The sequence below is a fragment of the Dendrobium catenatum genome, unplaced genomic scaffold (genome assembly GCF_001605985.2).
Source record: "Dendrobium catenatum unplaced genomic scaffold, ASM160598v2 fragScaff_scaffold_721, whole genome shotgun sequence".
Taxonomy (NCBI): Eukaryota; Viridiplantae; Streptophyta; class Magnoliopsida; order Asparagales; family Orchidaceae; genus Dendrobium; species Dendrobium catenatum.
The window spans coordinates 182,116-202,953 of record NW_021319183.1 but is presented as its reverse complement, the minus strand read 5'-3'; the positions used below and the strand labels follow the sequence as shown (position 1 = coordinate 202,953).

The 20,838-nt window shown below is 36.2% G+C and overlaps 1 protein-coding gene across 6 annotated transcripts in view; it reads right to left on the bottom strand.

Moving 5' to 3' along the window:
* LOC110094122 (coiled-coil domain-containing protein 115) overlaps positions 1 to 14,401 on the bottom strand; it is a 48,158-nt gene extending 33,757 nt beyond the window's left edge. For 2 of the 6 annotated variants that reach the window (XM_028696242.1, XM_028696241.1), the window contains exons 1-7: positions 14,166 to 14,398; positions 6,218 to 6,403; positions 4,175 to 4,307; positions 3,766 to 3,903; positions 3,575 to 3,669; positions 3,333 to 3,414; positions 375 to 528 (exon numbers count right to left, since the gene is read on the bottom strand). In XM_028696242.1, coding sequence (XP_028552075.1) covers positions 375 to 528; positions 3,333 to 3,414; positions 3,575 to 3,669; positions 3,766 to 3,903; positions 4,175 to 4,307; positions 6,218 to 6,361 — 746 coding nt within the window. In that variant the 5' untranslated portion in view covers positions 6,362 to 6,403; positions 14,166 to 14,398. Of the gene's footprint in view, positions 1 to 374; positions 529 to 3,332; positions 3,415 to 3,574; positions 3,670 to 3,765; positions 3,904 to 4,174; positions 4,308 to 6,217; positions 6,404 to 14,165 lie in introns of all 6 variants that reach the window. The other 4 variants (XM_020819278.2, XM_020819279.2, XM_020819276.2 and 1 more) reach the window with 4 other exon arrangements.
* Positions 14,402 to 20,838: the final 6,437 nt, after the last annotated feature.

Below are 20,838 nucleotides of genomic sequence, written 5' to 3'. Positions count from 1 at the left end.
GGAAAATCAACCCAGCAGCTCACGGAACCAAGGCACCAGTAAACAGGCGGAAATTTCAAAGCAGCACAGTAACGGGAAAAAGCATCCCATTTCGGAAATCAGCCCCTTATTAATTCTGAAGGAATAGTTACAGGAAACATTGGTAACTCACGGCACCAAGGAGCCATAAAGCAAGCAGCCCGCCAGAATTCAAAGCAGCAAAGCATCGGGAAAACAAAGACTGGCTGAATTCCCAAAGGAAAATCAATAACTTCCCAATGAATTCTCAGCATAGAATTCAACCCCCATAAAATACAAGCCACGGAATTCCAAGAGACAAGAAGAAAAGGGGGAGGGACAAGGCCACTCCAAAAGTAAACTTCATAATGATGTACCTTTTGGATATTAATGAGCTACTAAACTTCAGCTCAAGCAACTTAGGGAACAAGCTCAAAACCGAATGCTCCAAAACAGCCAACCTGAGAACCACCAGCGGCCAGGGACCAATCGAGCCAGCAAACCAAAGGTCTACCAAGTCATATGCACTACCTACCATGATCATTGGATGTTTTCCCATCATTGGATAGCTAAAAAAAGAAAAGAAAATAAAATAGAAAACAAAATATACTATTGTTCAAACAAAATAAAAAGTACATAAATTCTTGATAGCATCAGTATATATTTGGAATACAGTGAATAAATAGAGATAAGTCAAGATGATTCATACACCATTGTAAGAAATAATGTTAAAATAGTAGCACAAGGGTATTACCAGATTGAAGAGATTGATTTTGAAGAGTTATACACCCATTTAGCTAGATTAGAAGCTATTCGACTATTGTTAGTATTTGCTTAATTTAAAGGATTCAAATTATACCAAATGAACATACATGTGTTTTCGTAAATGCAATTATAGAGAAAGAAGTTTATATAAAATAATCACCAAAATTTACAAATCATTTGTACTCAAATCATGTATTCAAACTAAAAAAGGTATTGTATTGACTAAAGAAAAATCCTACAGCTTAGTATGAGAGATTGAGCATATTCTTGGTTAGTTTGGATCTTAGCAAAGGTAAAGTAAACACAACATTATTCATCAAGAAGATTGGAAATGATATGATATAATCTCATATTTATGCAGATAAAATCTTATTTGGAGCCACAAGATTCATCATGTCATGAGTTTGCAACAACTATAACAAGTTTGAAATGAGCTTGAAGAGAGAGACTATACATTTTATGGGATTACAAGTAAAGCAGAAGGATTATGAAATTTTTTTTCTCAAATTAAATATATTAATGATCTGATTACAAGATTCAAGTATATTGGTAATCTCATGAACCTAGCAACTAAGTTAGATAAAGATGAAAATGGGAAGTCAGTGGATTATAAGCTTTAAAGAGGAATGATTTGATCTTTTTTGTATTTGACATTGAGTAAACCAGACAGTATTTCCAGTACGGCAATGCACTAGATTTCAAGCAGATCCTATAGAATTTGCCAATGATGCAAGATGCAAAGTAAATCGGAAGAGCACTTACTTGTCAATTCTTAAGACTTTCTCCATATCTTGGTATAATAAAAAATAGAATTATACTGATTTATCCACTGTAGAGATGAAGTTTGTCATTGCATGAAGTTATGTCACACAATTACTTTGGATTAGGCAGTGAATCAAGGACTATGTACTCAAGATCATATTCCGGTTATGTGTGATAAGAGTGATGCAATGAATTTAACGAAAAATCATTTCTAGTGTTCGAGAACAAAACATATAGAGATTTAACCTCACTTCATTCTGGAATCTGGATCACATGGTTTGAGGTGATTTGTAGCGGAATTTGTTAGCAATGACTACCAACTTGCCGACATCTTCTTAAAACCCATGGTAGAAGATCATTTTTGTTCTCTAGGATGCCGCTTAGGAATGTTAAACCCCCCTAACTATAGCCATTTTTGTAGCTTGTAGTGTCACACACAAATTTTCTTTTGATAACATGAAAATTCAGATGTAAGAAAGAACATTAAAATCACAAAATTCAATATTCATCTTTTAACGAGCATCAGCTAAGTAGCAGAACCTTGAAAACCACAGTATGATTTTTTTTTAAGTGCAATTTGGCATCCAGAGTGCCACATCACCTTTTGAAGTGCTAGCAATTGACCTCCTTTGAACGACCAGGCATTTAAACTCATTAAATCTATTAAAGGTCATTATTTCCCTATAACCATTAACTAACCTTATACCACCTATATTTTAATTTTTTTCAAAAAATTCAAAACCCACTCAATATCCAATTATAAATACCCCCATTATGGCTGTCATATTTTCTATAAATTTCCATTCTTCTAAGACAAGCCAAAGAGAGGAGAGATCCCTCAAGTAGAGAAAGGTTTCAAGGTATAGTTCTTTCATTTAGCTTATTTTGAATCTTCATGAGCCTCACACTTTTTTATTTTTTTTTTCTTATTTTTCTTTTTTTTTTCTTCCATATTTTATCTTACCAAGATGTTAGATGTCCGGTACAAACAACAATAACAACAAGTCTTTACCCACACTACGTGGGGTCAGCAAAGATGTTAGATGTCCAGACACTCAAAAAAAAATCCCACCACCACCGGGATGAATCCTCATAATCTTGTAGGATCCCAAATGCCTCACATCCCAATATCAATCGAGTTTTCATAAACCTACCCCCTTTTAATGATCCATCCATGGACCTAGGTTGAAACATTCTACCCTTGTTTCAGTCATTCGGCCTTCGCGTTTTACTACAATGTGCTTCACCATTCCATTCTAACTTCATTTGTTTCTTATACATTAATATTACCATGGATGAACCTGATTGTTTCAAATCTCATGTTCACAGTTTTGAAATTGAAATCACCAACGAAAAACCTTACAACAGTTATTGGCATGATCAATGAAGCAATTTTCACTAACGGGAAGTGTTCGAAAAAATTAACCCAAACTTAATGAGTCAATGAATATCCAGACCATTCAGTAATGAATATCTAGAAAGCAAAAGTTTCATATGAAGATTGTTGTAAAAATCTCTAGATGGTATTTTTAAGGATAAAAATCCTCCATATGCTAGCATATTTAGAAAATTTATATGAAGATTATTTTTGAATTGTTTAAAATAAGCTAAATATATAAGAAATAGTTCAAATTTGGATCTAAACTCTTCCATGTACTAATATAAATAGGCTTTATACATTGCCATATTGCATAAGCCAAATTAAAGATTAAATAGTTCGATACAAATTTGAGCACTTTCTTTCTCTGTCTTCTGCACAAATTTTCTATATATAAAAAGGAGGGATATAAAGAGGAAAAGAAAAAAACCTGTCTCAAATGAAACCTGGGCAGCTCGAAGTTTAGGAGAAACCAAAGCTCCAAAGACTGACAATGATTTATATCTCCTCTTCTGAAAATGTGAGTAAACTTTTTTTTTTAACATATGAAAAAATAACCAAATGGAAATTTCCAATGCTAAAACAAGTAAATAACTTTTCTTTCACCTTTTTAATAATGCATACGAAAAAGTGTTATAAGCTAGGAGGAAGAGAAGAAGAAAGAGGACTTACATTCTCATCAACTGATTTAGAGGTAGTCGAAGAATTTTTTGAGAGAGAGAGAGCTCTTACATTCTCATCAACTGCAGTAGATTCCAAGGTAACATCTAAAACGAGAAGTATTAACTTTTAGAGAATCAAACATAATTAATTGGAATCGAATAAGTAAAATAATGGAGTGTATATTAAGATATATGTTATACCATGTACATGTTTTGGACGCCGATGCCTTAGCCATGTGCTGTTACAATCCTTAAGCAAACTTCCATCGACTACCTCCGGAGAAAAAATTCTCTCTTCCAAACATGCCCATTTTGATAGCGTAAATTGTGGTTGTAGAACTAAGGCATAACAGTATACGCTATTTTAATACTACAAAGGATTTTAGGGTTGTAGAACAGTGCATATGTTTGGTTTGTTTAAATCATAGCTTCAGAGGATTAGTAATGGTAAAAATGTTTGAAAGTTTAGATGCATAAATTGGTTGACCAATATGATATTAAATAGATTGTCAACAATATCAAGTCAAGGGCAAACTGGTTGAGGTTCCTGTCCATGTTTCCAAAGCATAAATGACGCTCCTCTCCATGTTTCCTAGGCATATATTTTTACCTGATTGAGATTCTTCGACTAGTTCATTCAACATCACTGTGGTTGCAGCAGATTGAACTTTGAGATCAAGCAGTGTGCTTGAAAGACGTGATGGACCCATAGAGTGGCGGGCACTTGCAAGTTCGAGCCATCCCTACCAACCAAAAATTGATGAATGGCCAATTTTTCGTGATACATAATGGATAAGCATTAAGCACAGTTACGGTACATCCTTGAAAAAACACGACAAAGTGATAGGTACCACTTGAATATTTCAAGTGATTCCTATCGGATCTAAGCCAAATCGCCACAAATCCGCTGTTTTCTATGAGAAAACAGCCACCAAACACAAAAACAGTGGAAAAATCTGAGAGAACTCGTAGGGAAAATAGGAAAAACAATAGCAAACGATTGAATTTCACTAGTCGATGCAAAAGACAAGAAAGATACAAGTTTCCTTCGATTCGAGAGGAAGAAATAACTCTCCAAATCTCTAGCCGTAGCCTAGAGCCCAAGAACACAAACCCTAGATCTCCCAACCAATTTCAAATCCAAGATAATCCCCCCTTTTCCTCCTAACCTCCTAATTAACCATAAAAGAGTTTTACAAAATGTCTAAACAGCCCCTTGCATTCAAAATTTCCCTCCCAAAACTCCTCCTTGGCCCCCGTCGGATGAGCTCGGTTCCGCCCGCTGTTCCGCCCGCTCTGTGGGTTTCCGCCTCGAGTAGGTGTGGACCGGTCTGGTTTGGACCGGTCCAGCCGGCTCAAGTGCCGGCCTAACACAAAGATCTATATTTCTTTGGAATAAATACGTTGAACCCTCATCCTTAACATTAGTGAGAGCTCCATGCATTGATATGCCCCTATTACATTATTCAATAATGCATAATCTCAGGAGAATAACCATGTATTTCACCTGCTAAATCCATAGAAAGAGATGCTAAGAAAGATTATTAGGATTTCATATGTGAATTATATAAGCAAGCAAAAAGAATTGTCGAGAAAGGGAAATTAACACAATGCCATTTAAAGAGAGAATGCACATCATCTAAAAGAACAGCACATTAGAGTGACAGTGGGATGCTATAGAAGTATCTATGGATTGTGTTCATCTTTTACATGCTTGAATTTTTGCTACAATTCTAAAGAAAGCACATAATAGACAAAGGGTTCGCTTGGGATGTTTTTCTAACTATTTTGTAAAGCTACTTTTTAGTACAAAATCTCTTGAAAGCATGGAAAAAGCTATAGTCTAAAGTTGTCCCAAACAAAGCCTAAGATAAACTCTTTAAAAAACAAATGAAGCTAAGACCTTGGTTTGCAAGCCCAAACGAAGGCAGATCTGGAAGATGTAGAAGCGTGAAACCGAGGATAACATTGAAGTCTTATTTTAATGATATCTAAATGTCAGCTAAATTTACAGATATTTAGATGCTGAGATATTGTAAAGCAGAATAAATATTAAAAAAAAAATCTTAATTATAACATCACTGTATTCATACAACGACAACATCAAGCCAAATATATCACAATTGACACAATTGATAGGTAACATTGCTTTTTGAATAACAATGTTACCTAATTTATTCTGCGTAGATAACATTGCACCAACCAGATCCTAATAGTATTTAGCTTGAGTTCCCATGCAAAAGTTTAGCAAAGGCAAGTTAAGAGAAATGGGAAAGGAAATATGCTGTGACAGATAATCATAAGCAACTCCCCATCAAAATATCCAAAAATCATTCAGTCCTCGCTAGGTCTCCCAACCTCACGTTTATACATGCTAATTTAAAAGTTGATAACAACATGCTAGTTTTATTTAGTACTCTCCAATCTATTAAACGTTGTCAAATAAAGGAGAAGCAATAGAAATAGCTTTGAAATATTAACAGCTCACATCCAAAAATTCGATCTTCACAGTGATACCGTTAAAAGGCCAAGAAGGTTTTTTTTTTTCCAACATTAAAAAGTTTGTTGTTGTTGTTGTTGTTGTTTCCAACACCAAAAGAAGAAAACCTTGGAAATTAGAGCAAGTAATGCTCAATTGATGTAAGAGCCATACCTGGCGAAGGCTGGAAGAGAGGGAGTCCAAGAGCATGAGATAGCTGTCCAAGGAGTCAAGAAAAAGCAGGGCCTGCTCTTCTCCTTCTAGCTCTCCATTTGTTGCACTTGCTTGTACCAGGCTACAAGCATTGTCATCCGCCATCGCCTTCACGTCATTAACTTAGAGTTTGCTAGGTAGCAATTGCTGCATTTGAAGTGATGAAACTTTAGCAAGTTACGAAACCATTATAGAAAAAATTGTTGTTGCAAATTATTATGGCATAAACATTTATTTTTGTTCACTAATTCTGGCCAAGATATTGTTTGTAAATAAGAGAATCCTTAAATATCTTAAAATAGTGTTCAATGAATTGGGAAACATTTAGCATTATATATGATATCACTTGTCATAATTTTGAAATGAAATTCAAGGGGATTTACCTGCATGCTACACAATTCTGATGTATTTACATATTTAACACCTAAACTTTGATACTTACGCCTTCAACACTTAAATGTCTCAATCATATCAAAGCATATGCATGAAATTTGTACTTTACTTTAGAAAGGCTAATATTAATAATACTTATATAATTTCAAGGAAGTCATTCATATCATGTCATTACCATTAAATATGGATAAAAAATATAATGCAATTTGAATATAATTATCTTAACTAATATCATGCACACGCACATATGTATAAGTAGGATCATCAATAAAAGTAATAAATCAAAGTTCGGAGTAAAAGATTTCGAGATTATGGGCTCGGTTCCAAAATATCATTGTTAACAATATGTGCATCGATGCTAGTATCAATAATGTGCATCGACCTTGTTGGAAACAACAAGCGCCGAATAGATGTTGATAACTTGCATCAACCATGTTAGCAATAGCATGCATCGATGCTAGTGCTAACAACATTCATCAGCCTCCTCGATGATGGTGCGCACCGACGTTGTTTGGTAGTCAAGCGATGGTAGACAAGTAATAGAGGTTGGCTAGGCAACAGTGGCTGATCGGGCCGTGGTGGTCAGTTGGGTAGTAATGGTTGGGCAATGGTAATCACCAACAATATCATCAACATCAATCTTCAGGTAAAACTCTCTTCAACTTCAAATCTCAGTAGTTGTCATGTGGATGGGAAATATCTTTAAATTTTTTGGAGTGAGATTTGATAATTTAGACCAAAATCTTCAAACACTCCATGGAACAATCATGTTATAAACCATTCTTTAAGAATTTAAGCATCTTACTGACATTGAAATTAAGCGAACTTCATATCATATGCTCGTTGGAATCCTTTTGTTGAAACACTTGTTTTGATTATAAGCCCGTAAGATTCAAATATCATTTGGTATCTTATAAATAGTGTCATGAAATTTTCAACTATGCTTAGAATGCTTGATTTAAAATCATTGGGACTCAGATAAAGGCCAATTGGATGTAGATGGTATGTCTCATTGAATCGTTCGCTTAAAATATAAGTTCATGGAAATTGGAGTTTCATAGCCCTGAATTTAATTCCAAAAATTTTCTATTTAAACATTATCTCATTGATACTTGATTGGATGAATTTTCTATTGACACATCAAGTTTCAAAATATAATAACAAGTAATTTTTTATTTTTTTAACATCCATTACAAGCAAAGAATATTAACAAGTATTTATTATTTTACAAGGTTGATGTGCTATTATTGTGTTGGTTAGTAACTCAAATGCAATTATTTTGATTAGATTGCTTATCAAATAAGAGAGGATTGCTAGATACCTAAAGTTTCTTAAGCAAAGAGATATTATCTTTAGTAAGATTGTGAGTGCGTAGAATATAATCTTGCTCTTTCTACTTTAACTCCACATTTTAAGTGTATTAAAATCTTTTATCAAAGATTTAATATTCGAGTAATCTTATAACTAGGCTTCCCCTCTCATGCCTAAATCTATATTTGCATTTATAATGCTTTATTTAAGGCAAGATGAAAGGATGAAAATGCGAGCATTGCAAGCCTAATCGAGGAGACAATCCACAGCATGAAAATCATGAAGTGACTAAGGATGTGGAAAAGGCCATTGCAACCCAAATTAATAATGAATTCAAAACCTTAACGCAAAAAATCATTAGTCTAAACCTCTGTTTAAAATTGCGCAACGAGAGGCGCGCCTCAAGGGCGCAAGGCGCGCCTCTGCGCAATTTTGTCCAAAAACGCCTTGAGACGAACGCAATTCAGGGGGTTGTTGAGGCGTACGCCTCACAGTAGCTGAGGCGCGCCTCTATTGCGTAATTGCGCAATTTATAGAGAGGCGTACGCCTCAGCCTAGTGGCCCCACCCACTTAAAATGAACATGTCATTTCTCCCACACCCGTTCGGCCCTCCTCATTCCCGAAAATAATCGCCCGTAAGCTGTTGTTTGTCATTATCAAACTTACAGGTAGAAGATCTAAATGTGGATGTATTGAGGGGCGAAGCAGATCAAACGGGTACATCCACTAGTACCACACCACACACATCTACTAGCTCTGCAAGTAAAGGTATATGTTCTCTGCCAGTCTGCCTGATAATGAGTGGTTCATCCAATTAATATGCTAATGATCTTTTCTTTTAATGAACAGGGAAGAGAAAAGTGAGTCATGTTGAAGATGAAGATGACATGGCATTCATAGATACAATTGGAGAAGAAGATTCACTTGAAGACCCATTTAGTGATGGGATATGATTTCATTTTATATGTTTTTTGTATTTTGGGAGTTTTGTTAAACTAATATTTTGTAATTTTGTACTTTGGGACATAATTTTATTGCATCTACTTTCTTATTTTCCACTATTGCTATTATTTTTGGCATAGAATACCAATAGAGGTGTGGAAATGCTTATGAGATGAAGGAATTTCATGGCTTACTAAACTTTTTAATACTATTTTGAAGACTAAGAAGATGCCAGATGAGTGGAGAATGAGTGTGTTAATTCCTATTTTTAAGAATAAAGGTGATGTACAAGATTGTGCGAATTATAGAGGTATTAAGTTAATGTGTCATACTTTAAAACTATGGGAGCGAGTTTTGGAGCATAGGTTGCGGTGTGATACTAATGTTTCTCAAAATCAATTTGGATTTATGCCGGGTAGGTCGACTATGGAAGCCATACATTTATTAAGAGGTTTGATGGAGAAATATAGAGAAAATAAGGAGGATCTACATATGATATTTATTGATTTAGAAAAAGCATATGATAAAGTTCCAAGAGAAGTGTTATGGAGAGTTCTTGAAAAGAAAGGAGTTAATAATGCTTATATTCAAATCATTAAAGATATGTATGCAGGAGCTATTACTTGTGTTCAAACACAAGGTGGATTGACCAAGTATTTTCCTATTTCGGTTGGGTTACATCAAGGATCAGCCTTAAGCCCATATCTTTTTGCTTTAGTCTTGGATGTTCTCACTAGACATTTGCAAGAGGATGTACCTTGGTGTATGCTTTTTGCTGATGATATTCTTCTTGTTGATAAGACTAGAGAGGGAGTTGAAGGTAAACTTGAATTATGGAGGTCAACCTTAAAGTCTAAAGGTTTTCGCTTTAGTTGATCTAAAATGGAATATATGGAGTGTAATTTTAGTAGTAATAGACCTAGTGAGGGGATTGTGACTTTGGGCGATCAAGTCATTAATAAGAGTACACGTTTTAGATATCTTGGATTTATTGTTCAAAGTGATGGTGAAATAGATGGGGATATTATCAGCAGAATTCAACTTGGATGGTTGAAGTGGAGGAATGCATCGGGCTTGTTATGTGATAGAAATGTACCCCTCAAACTTAAGGGAAAATTCTATAAGATGGTAGTGAGGCCTGCAATGCTTTATGGTGCCGAATGTTAGCCATCAAAAGAGAAGCATAATACTAAGTTAAGTGTGGCAGAGATGAGGATGCTCAGGTGGATGAGTGGCTTTACCCTTAGAGATAGGATACGAAATGAGCATATACGTGAAAAGGTTGGAGTAGCTCCAGTAGAAGATAAGATTAGAGAGAGTCGCCTTAGATGGTTTGGTCACATAAAACGGCGACCTTCCGATGACCCGGTTAGGAGAGTAGAGGTATTAGATTTGACTTATGTTAAGAAAGGTAGGGGTAGACCTAAAAAGACTTGGTTAGAAAATATTAGGAATGACCTTTCTTTATTAAATTTAAACGAGAATTTGACTTTAAATAGGACACAATGGAGAAAAAGGATTCATGTAACCGACCCCACGTAGTGGGATAAAGGCTTGATGTTGTTGTTGTTGTTGTTGTAGAGGTGGAACAATCTTAAAAATGGTGTATGTAAGCATTAAGATAACTCAACCTGAAGAAGGCGACTATAAGGAACCAAAACCATCATATGCTTTAAAAAATGTCATATTGATTATGCCATCATTACAAAGTTTAAAACCTTGTAGCCCTTGTCTACAAGGGAGTGTTAGACCATGAGAGCACATCATAAAATTTGAGACGAGGTGTAGGGTGTTCCTATCCTCATAGAGTCACACAATGGTGGTTTTTTGGGTTGCAATTAGCTCCATTATCATATTATTTTATTTTAAAAACTTATTAGCTATAAAAATGTTATGGTCACAAAAATCTTGAAATGGAAGTCAAACTGTCTCCTATTTTCAACAAATGTTGAATTAAACTTTAGGAGATCTTCTCAACAAATTTAAAAATTAGAAGTTGGAGGTCTAAGGTGAAGGTAAATTCTAAGTTTGATATACAGAAATCCCCTAAAAATGATGATCGAACTATTGGACAAAGTGGAGGACTATATGAATAATAAAGAGCTAATGATGAGAAGAAAGATACAAATGAGGTGGTCGCTTGCAGAGAGAGGAATGAGATAAGAAGCCCGAGATGAATTCATAAAAGAAAGGGAAGACGAAGAGGCCTAGCTCGCAAGCTATCCAAAAAACCCTCAAGTTTTGCTGTCCAAAAATCACTCCATAATCTCTCTTTTTTACTCCAAAACTGTCCTTATTTATAGGTGAAAAGAGGAAGCCAAACAACCCAAATAACCTCCAGCCGAACCAACCAAGAAAAAGATAAAAGGCCAACATGTGGCTCCAAGAACAGCACCCGATAGGTCACGCGGGAAGCAGGAACGGACAGCCACGAAAACAAGAACAGCCAGCCACAGGAACAGAAGCCAGGCGGAGAAACCGAAGGCCAAACAGAGGGGGATGAACCCGCCTAAGCCCAATTATGAGCTGAAAAAGGCATTTATAAAAATATAATGAGCTGAACTAATAAGTAGAACACAGCAGCCACCAAAAAGGGGCAGCATAACCCGAGATAACCAAACCCAAACCAATGAACCAAATCAACCCAAGAGCCAAGGCACATCAATTGCTTTGCCCCCCCCCTGCCTGCATCAGCAAGTGATATGAAAATTTTTCCTGAGAATGCCTTTTAATATTACTAAGTGGTGGAATAAGTACAAAAGCTTGCAAATTTCTTAATTCCATGAAATGAATCTACTCAATGGGTCTAAGTGTTTGTTGATGCACTACAAAAAGCCCACAAAAAATCAAACCTTGCTATGAAGATATTGTATATTCAAGACTGAATTGTGTTGTTCTTAAGAGCTCAGAGTAAATATCATAAGTTAAAGTTTGAGATGTACCCATTGGATATTATTCTCATTGTCTTGGTACCAACTAGAGAAAGTATTGAAGTATTATCATGTGTTAGTAAAATGTAGTTCCTTAAAAGCAAAAGTATTGGCATCTTCATGGATCATATTGTCATGGGTTGCATTTGATATCATTCACAACATAGATTGGTTAATCGAACATCATATTGTGATACAATGTCGAGAAAAAGAGTTAAGCTTAGAAGACTTGGTGAATCAAGTTATACTCTCTATGGAGAGAGCTGAGTAGTTTGCCCTTAATTCTCAGCTCTTCGGGCAATGAGTCTTCTAATGAAGGGATGGTATGCTTACTTAGTGCACATAAGAAACAAAAATGATGAACCGGTTCAGTTGAGTAGTGTACCTATATTTTGAGACTATTCATATGTATTTCACATTGAATTAACTAGCTTACTACTAGACTAAACGGTCGAATTTTCTAATATGTTTCCACTTCCATGAACTTCCCTAATTCAAAGGCCCCATACAAAATGGCAATGATGGATTTACATGAGTTGAAGAATAATAACCAGATTTGTTCAAGAAAGGATTTGTTCGGCCAAATGTGTATTCCTAGTGAGCTCCAATAGCATTGATTTTTTAGGGTTGAATAAGGTAACATAAAAAACAAGTATCTAAGATAAAAAACAAAAAAGTCATAATATAAATCTTATTTGTTAGTACGGCAAGATTTTGAGTTATCTTGCAAGTGGAGTCATCATTAAGTATGATTATTTTTATTATCACCCGTCCTTGGTAAATTCTTAGATTTAATGTTCATCACCTTGGCATGACTTCATCAATGAAGGTGATTGGAACAACTTTATTTTCAGGAGAAGATTGTAATTTAGCCTAGCGATGAACTTCATGTAGGTTGACGTTTTGGCTAGAACAACATCCAGAGAAAATGAGCACTTACTGGACTCAAAAATATAGTCATGTATGGACTACCCAATCCTTGCTTCAATACCTAACCTGGGGTCCAACTCTCTCGCAAGCAACAAATAAGATAGAACCACAATTTTGCTCCAATATTAATGATGAAGCAATTGTTCAGGTGCTGGGCTCTCTATATGACTATTTGGATAACAATATTGTGTGCAAGCTTAGTAAGAAGTTATCTAAAGTATGATTTGCAAAGAAACGCTTAAAAACATTTTTATTCCATTATGTGCAATTAAACATAGTTCCAACATTAAGCATGACCAATGACTCCTACTCAAGATCTAGAGACATAGGAGACGTGATACCATGCAGGGGTGCGCATAAAGGGTAAAAAGAGTTGATGACATTAAGATGGCCGTTGGTTATTCAGCTATGCAAAATTGGTCTCTAAAAAAGTTCAATTGAGATTTAATTCTCACAATGTCATGTTCAGTTCAAATTAAGATCCACCATACCTGCATGGGCCACATGTAGCACAAAGTCCCATGGAACTTTATTGACAATATTTCTATCTATCCCAAGTCAACTTGTATTGCCACCAATACATGATATGGAATCAAGTATTATTTGAACTGTTGGCATAAATTACATTACCATGTGAACATATTCAGATTCCTGAAATTATAATGCCTTGGTAGACATATTATCATTGTGTCCATCTATTATTAAAATGATTACATTATAGTGTTCTTAATTGTTTTTGCTAGGAGATGCGGAAAATAGAGGATGGAAAAAGTAGTAGCGGGGCAGGTAAGCGATGAGTTTACGAAACTCGGTTGGGACTAAAATAGGAAGAGAAAGAAAAAATAGTTAATTGTAAATGCTCAATATGGGAGAGGAAATGAGATAGAAGACAAACTGAAGACCTGCTGAATCACGGTTAAAGGGGTACAGAAAAAGAGACGTAGGATTGGGAAATAAAATGGACAAACCTTGGAAGGAGGGGGAGACCACCGGTGCAGAGTATGGAAGCCCATAAAATGGTTGGAGGGCCGGCGTCGCTGGCGTTAGTCCAGGGAAAGGAATAGGCGACTGGATGATATTGCAAATGCAAGGTCACAAGGGGAAGTTAGAATTAGGGGCTGTTTGGCATCGGATTTACAGCGGGATTTAAGTCGTATTTACGCTAAATCCAGCCAAACGGTTTTTTGAGATCGCGTTCAGCGGATTTAACAGGATTTGGCTGAAGAAGCGCGCGAAAGAAAGAAAGATGGATACCTTGGCAAAGAGCAAGAGCAAGCTCCCGTAGTCGTCGTTACTTCCGATCCAACAGAGAACGGCAAGGAGGTGTGGTTTCAGATCCTATATTATATGAAGGAACGTCGTGTCGAAGGAAGAAGTTATTAAGAGAATCGTTCAAAATTACCTCTCGTTCTTCTCCTTTGCTCCATTCGAATTAGCTCCCGTCAACACGCGAACGAAGCTCCCGTCATTGCTTCCGATCAAAATATCGTAACTTCTGATCCGACAGGAAGGGAACGTCGTCGAAGAAGCCAAATCGAACAGCAACGAAGGAGCCCAAGAAGTGATTCGTGAAATCTCTTCACTGATAAGCAACGAAGCCGAACAGCAACCACGAAAAAGAGAAGACGAAAAGCAAACCCTAGACGTCAATATAATTTAAAATATTAATAGTTAAGTAAATAATTAGTAGCATAATTAATACATTTAATTACATATCTCATTTATTTTAATTAAATATTTAATAATAACACAACTCTCCTTGACCTATTGGTTGAGAGCTTTGGCTTCCAACTAAGAGGTTCAGGGTTCGAGTATGTGTATGCTTTGTGTGTGTGAATTTGTCTTAAATGACCTAAATGTCCCAAAAAAAAGAAAAATATTTAATAATATAATTATCTTAATAAATATAATTTAAAATAAAAATAACTAAATATACAATTAAAAGCCTAAAAAATAATTAAATCATTAATTAGTAGTATAATTTTTAAGTGAATAATGAAATAATTGATAACATAATTTATAATTAAAATTAGTTAAATAATACTTAAATAATTAATCAAGTTATTAATATGAATATTATTTAAATAATTAGTTATTAGTTGTATAATTATCATTAAATTATTTAGATGTTAATTATCAAATTATTTATTATATTACTAAATCCCATTAAATTAAATTCAATTCAATATCAAACAGCCTCTTACGGTTAGGACTTACGAGATTCCTCAATAAGTAAAAATTATATTATTTTATATTTTAATCACCATAGAAACTATATTTGAGAAAGCGAGATACATTTAAAAAAAACAATTGGGGCACAATGGTTGGGAGAAAAACATTAGAACCACATATGTACAAATTCGAGTGCTCATCAACCTTATAAAAAAAAATTGTGATGCCTAGACAAGTAATATATATTGCAATTACTTTTTTATATAAATAATAATTTGATTGATCAATAAATAATTTTTATTACTGATCTTGACTTATATATTGTTTGTATATGCTATATTAAATTAATCAAACTTAAAAAAGCAAGTTGTAAAAATTAGACTAAAGATTGGACTGAAATTTTTGAAAAAGAGAGAAATTCAAAGTTCAATGGTTCGATGAGGATTAAATCGGGGTCAAATCGAATGATATAATAAATATTAAAAATATTTAAATGATAAGATAATGATGTAATAATTATGAAATAATATAATATTATTACTAAAAAATAAATAAAATTTATGCATAAATAATTTACTCTATAAGTTTCAATTTAAATATAAATACTTATTAATTTATATTATATATTTAAATATAAATAATTATTAATTTTCAATTTAAATGTAATTATCTTAAATTATTTATTTTAATTCACATTTAATATAATTTTAGTTCATATATAAATATATAAATTTAATATAAATAACTAATAATTTATGTGATATATTTAGTTAAAATTTACATCTATAAATTATAAATAACATTCACATTATAAAATTAAATATATAAATTCATACTACATTATTTATAATTAACAATAGATTAAAAATTAGTTTTAATATTTTATAATTAGATTGTTAAATTGACAAACATTAAGTATTATTAACTAAAAAGAAAATATTCTTTATATTATAATTTTTTAAAAAAATTATATTTAAAAATATGTAGTTTATGTATTATTAACTTGAGAAATTTATTTTAGATCTTTAGTTTCACATTAACAGTACAATTTATGTTAGTATTGTTCATATAATTTGTTTGGATTTGAATGAGCAAAGAAATCACATGGATGATGATGTCATGTAAGTGAGCTTAATTGGAGCAAATAAAATCTAACTATTATAAATGATATATCACAAAATATTGTTTTGATTGGGCACAAATCTCGAGGCATATTCATGTAAGAAACTTTCAAAATTACAAAGGAATTATCCAAGCTATGATTTCAACAAACTTATAGTCGAATTGAACATCTCGATGAGATGAACCCAACAACACCAAAATCAGTCTAATATTGTCACGACCCGACCCGACGGAGACGGATCCCGCCCGAGCCGGATCGCGACAGAACCTTCTTATCCAGGATCTGGCTTTGTCAGAATCGTACAGAAATCAGAAATTCAGATTATATCGGAACAGAATTGTACGGAAACAGAAGTCAGAAATCAGAAACAGAACAGATCAGATATAACAGAATCTTACAGAACAGATACGGAAATCAGAATCAGATCAAATCAGATATCAAATATTTAATTCATAGCTAAATGCCCTGACACTGACGGAATCTCTACGGATTCCGGCCCCTTATGCCTCCCTTCCCAGACACTGACTGAATCTCATAGGATCCAGGCCCCTTATGCCTCCCTTTGTGCTCACGGCACCAGAACAAATGTGCTTATAGCACCAGAACAGAATTCATCGGATCCGGAACAGAACAGATATCAGATTTCAGATTTGAGCTCATTTCAGATTTCCCAGACACTAACTGAATCTCATAGGATTCAGGCCCCTTATAACTCCCTTTTTATAGCTTATACACATAGCATTTCAATTCAGAAGAAATCCGGACAAATCAGAAATCAGATAAAAATCGGGCAGCACAACGGCAGTAGACAGAATTTACACAAAATTTCCTGCAAAGAAAATTTACCAAATTCGCACAGAATATAGATAATCACATTCCAGAACACTTATTCTACTGCACAGAGAATTTACCATTTCACAGAAAATTGTAGTCTACGAAAAACTCCGCCGAATCAAAAATCCCGGACAAAAATCTTTGGAAAATAACCAAAATGTGCACACTCGGCACGTCAACAATATACAGAAAGTTACGCGGTAAAAACTGAACCAATCAAAAGATACGGACGAAAAACCGTAACGGAAACAAAATCCGGACAGAATATACCGCCAAACTCGACGGAACTGAAAATTGAGAAAGGCGGAATGTGCCTTACCTCGCGTACAGCAATATTCTGAACAGTCACTTCGGACGAAAACGGCTCCGCGTCGCCCGAAAATCAACTTTTCTCCAAAAATCCTCGAGTTTCTCTCTCCTCAGATATTTTATATTTTTAATTTCTGATTTTCTCTCTCTTCAAAACGACTGATTTCAGCTTTATAATCTTCAGATCGGCCCGGCCGATCGCCAGATCGTCCCGGGACGATCAGACCAAAATTCGATCGTCCCGATCGCCCTGGACGATTCCCAGAACTATTCTCAGGCCGATATTTTCTCAGTGCCGATCGGCCTGGACGATGTCCAAATCGGCCTGGACGATGTGTACAAAAAATCACCTGGAGCAAACCTGGGCAAAATCTGGAGCAAACTTTCCACTGATCGTCCCAGGACGATCCAGATCGTCCTGGACGATCCTGGAGCAGATTATTGATATTACAAATATGAGCCCAAATGAAAGTTCCAAAATCTATTTAGAGGTTCGAAGCATTAATTTGATAACCAAATGATCATTGAATATGACATGCTTATAGTCAAATCGAGCGACTCAATGAGACGATTCTAAGGAGCCCAATATCGCTTTATTCTAACATTATTAAGGCACATGAATGCTTTATAATTAAGAGAATTAATATCAGTCATCCAATTAAACACTCTAAATATGCCCTTGATCTTCTCTATATTTACAAGTCATGTCATTCTCAAAAATATCTTAATCACGCACGAATCTCGAGGCAAAATCAAGTTGGAAACTTCAAAAATTAAATTCGAGGCCATCTAAACTCTGATTTCAGAAAACTTATAGTAAAACTAAACATCTCGAAAATATGAAGCCAACGACATCAAATTTAACTGAATATGAGCTCAAATGAGTCAAAAATAAAGATCCAAAGCACTTTAGGAAGGTTCAAACCATAATTTGGATTAATAAAGAGTTTCCAAACATAACATACTTATAATTCGAATCTAGCGGCTTGACGAGATGAATCAAATGAGCCCAAGATTGCGAAAATTATGATATCATTAAGAAATTCAAATGCCCAATAAATGGTCCACAATCAAGTGATTTAACATCGACTGTCCATTCAAACCACTCTCAATTTACTCTTGATCTTCCTCCAATTTACTAGCAACGCCACTCTCAGAAAATTATAAATTTACATCTCTTTCTTCCTTGAGGAAGAGGAGGAAGGAAGCCTAAGCAATAAGAGAATTAATAGTTCTCTTCCTACCAGACTCCTCCTCGACCTCCTCCCGGCACCGACAAATGCCAGACTTTCGCACGTTGCTAGATTTCTATGCATTGCTAGACTTTCGTCAGACTTTTACCCGACACCGGACTTCTGCCCATCATCGATTTTATACCCGCCGCCGGACTTCTACCCGTCATTGGTCTTTCGTCGGTCTTCTATCCGATGCTATACTTATACGCATCATCGGACTTTCATCACACTTCTACCCAATGCTGAACTTGTGCGCTTCGTCTGATTTCTGCTCGTCATCAAACTTTCATCGGACTTCTACCCGACACCAGACTTTCATCCATTACTAGATTTTTACCCGACGTCGGACTTCCGCCATTCAATAATCCTTCTGACCTCCATCACCAAATAGCAGTCTTGTTGCGTCTAGGAGTATTCGCGGTGGTAGAGAAAAATAAAGTTTATCATCTTAGCGTTGTACGAAAATCTGGCACGCAATCAGATAAGAGAGAGGGTTTAGCATTTATGAGAAACTAAGATTTTTACTTGGAAAACCTCTGAAAAGGGGGGAAAACCACGGGGTCTTGCCTAGTTTGAATGAATCCACTAGTATTACAGTCGATTACAAAAGAGGCCCTTGCTTGGGAGAATGCCTTAGCTTGATGTACATTTTATAGAGTACATTACATGATATGAATACCAAGAATCACTATTGATATGTTCGTTTGGTCAGGAGCGTAATCGGCGGGCATCGGAAGTCGGAGGGCTTGTAGTCGGTGGGCGACATAAGTCAAGAGGATCGTAGTCGGCTGAAGATGGAGGTCGGAATGGCTGTAGTCGGCGGGCAACTTAAGTTAGAAGGACCGGGCGACAGAGGTCGGAAAGATTGTAGTCGGTGGACAACATAAGACAGGAGGACCGTAGTCGATGGGCAACGAAGGTCGAAAAGACTGTAGTCGATGGACGATGTAAGTCAGAAGGATCGTAGTCGGCTAACGACGGAGGTCAGAAGGGTTGTAGTCGGCGGGCGAAGTAAGTCAGGAGGACCGTAGTCGGCGGGCAACAGAGGTTGGAAAGACTGTAGTCGACGGGCGACATAAGTCAGGAGGACCGTAGTTGGCAGGCGATAGAGGTCGAAAGAACTGTATTTGGTGGGCGACATAAGTCATGAGGACCGTAGTCGGTGGGCGACGGAGGTCGAAAAGATTGTAGTCTCGCGACAAAGATCAGAAAGACAGTGTCAGGTAGAAGTCTAACAATGGAAAGAAATCCATCTTCGCGTAGACGTCTAGTGAAGTCTGATAACCGATAGAAGTCCGACGTCGGGTAGAAACTTGGCGAAGAGTGAAGGTCCGACGTCGGTAGAAGTCCGACATCTGTTGGTGGCATAGGAGAACTCCGGCTTCACTTGGGCGGAGTTTCGCGTCATGAGGGAACTCAGTTGAAAATTGTGAAGAATTTCAGCATCACGTGGAAGTTGGGCAGAATTCCTGCATTCTTTCGAATATCACGCAGAATTCCGACGAGTTCGGGCGGAAGGACGAACTCCGGTAGTGGTCGAGGAGGAGAGGATTCTCCCTTTCCCCTTTTTCTTCTTCTTTCTTTCTTCTTCTCTCTCTTCACTTCGGCCCCCTCTCATGAGAAATGAGGGCTCTATTTATAGATTTTCTGGAGTGGCATGTCTTGTAAATAGATGTGAGATCAGGGGCGAATACGGAGTCGTCGAATGGACGGTTGATGTTGAACCGCACCATTTGTGAGACATTTTAAGGCCTTAGTGATGTCGAAATTCAGCAATCTTAGGCTTGTTAGATTCGTCTCTTCGAGCCGTTCGATTCGAGTATAAGCTCCTTAAAATCGGAGACCGTTTGGTAACTCAAATTGTGGTTTTAACATTCCAATAGCTCTTCGGGTCCTTGATTTGGACCCATTTGGGCTCGGATTGGGTTGAATTTGGTATCGTTTGGTTTGTATTTCCGAGATGCTCAATTTGACCGTAAGCACGCTGAAATCGGAGTTCTGGTACTTCCGGATTTAATTTTTGAAGTTTCTGGTTGGGTTTTGCATCGAGATTCGTGCCCAATAAAGACAATTTCATTATAACGTATCAGTTGCCCCCCTATTTTTGGACTTCGATGCTCCATGAGTCCGAAAATATTTGTTCCAAAATTATACATTTGCCGAATCGCAAAAAATTGTGTTCCGAAAGTTGAGCACTTGCACAAACTTGATTGTAGAGGGCCCGTTGAGCTCCGAAAGTGTCGAAATTGAGTCCAGGACGTCGAAAAATGTGTTCGGGGACCCCAAAAATGTCCGAATCGGAATGTCCGGGCCAAAAATCGGGCCCGGACACACGTAGGCGGCTGAACCGACCGGCTGGCCGCCGCCCGCCGCCTCAGGCCCGGACACACGTAGGCGGCTGA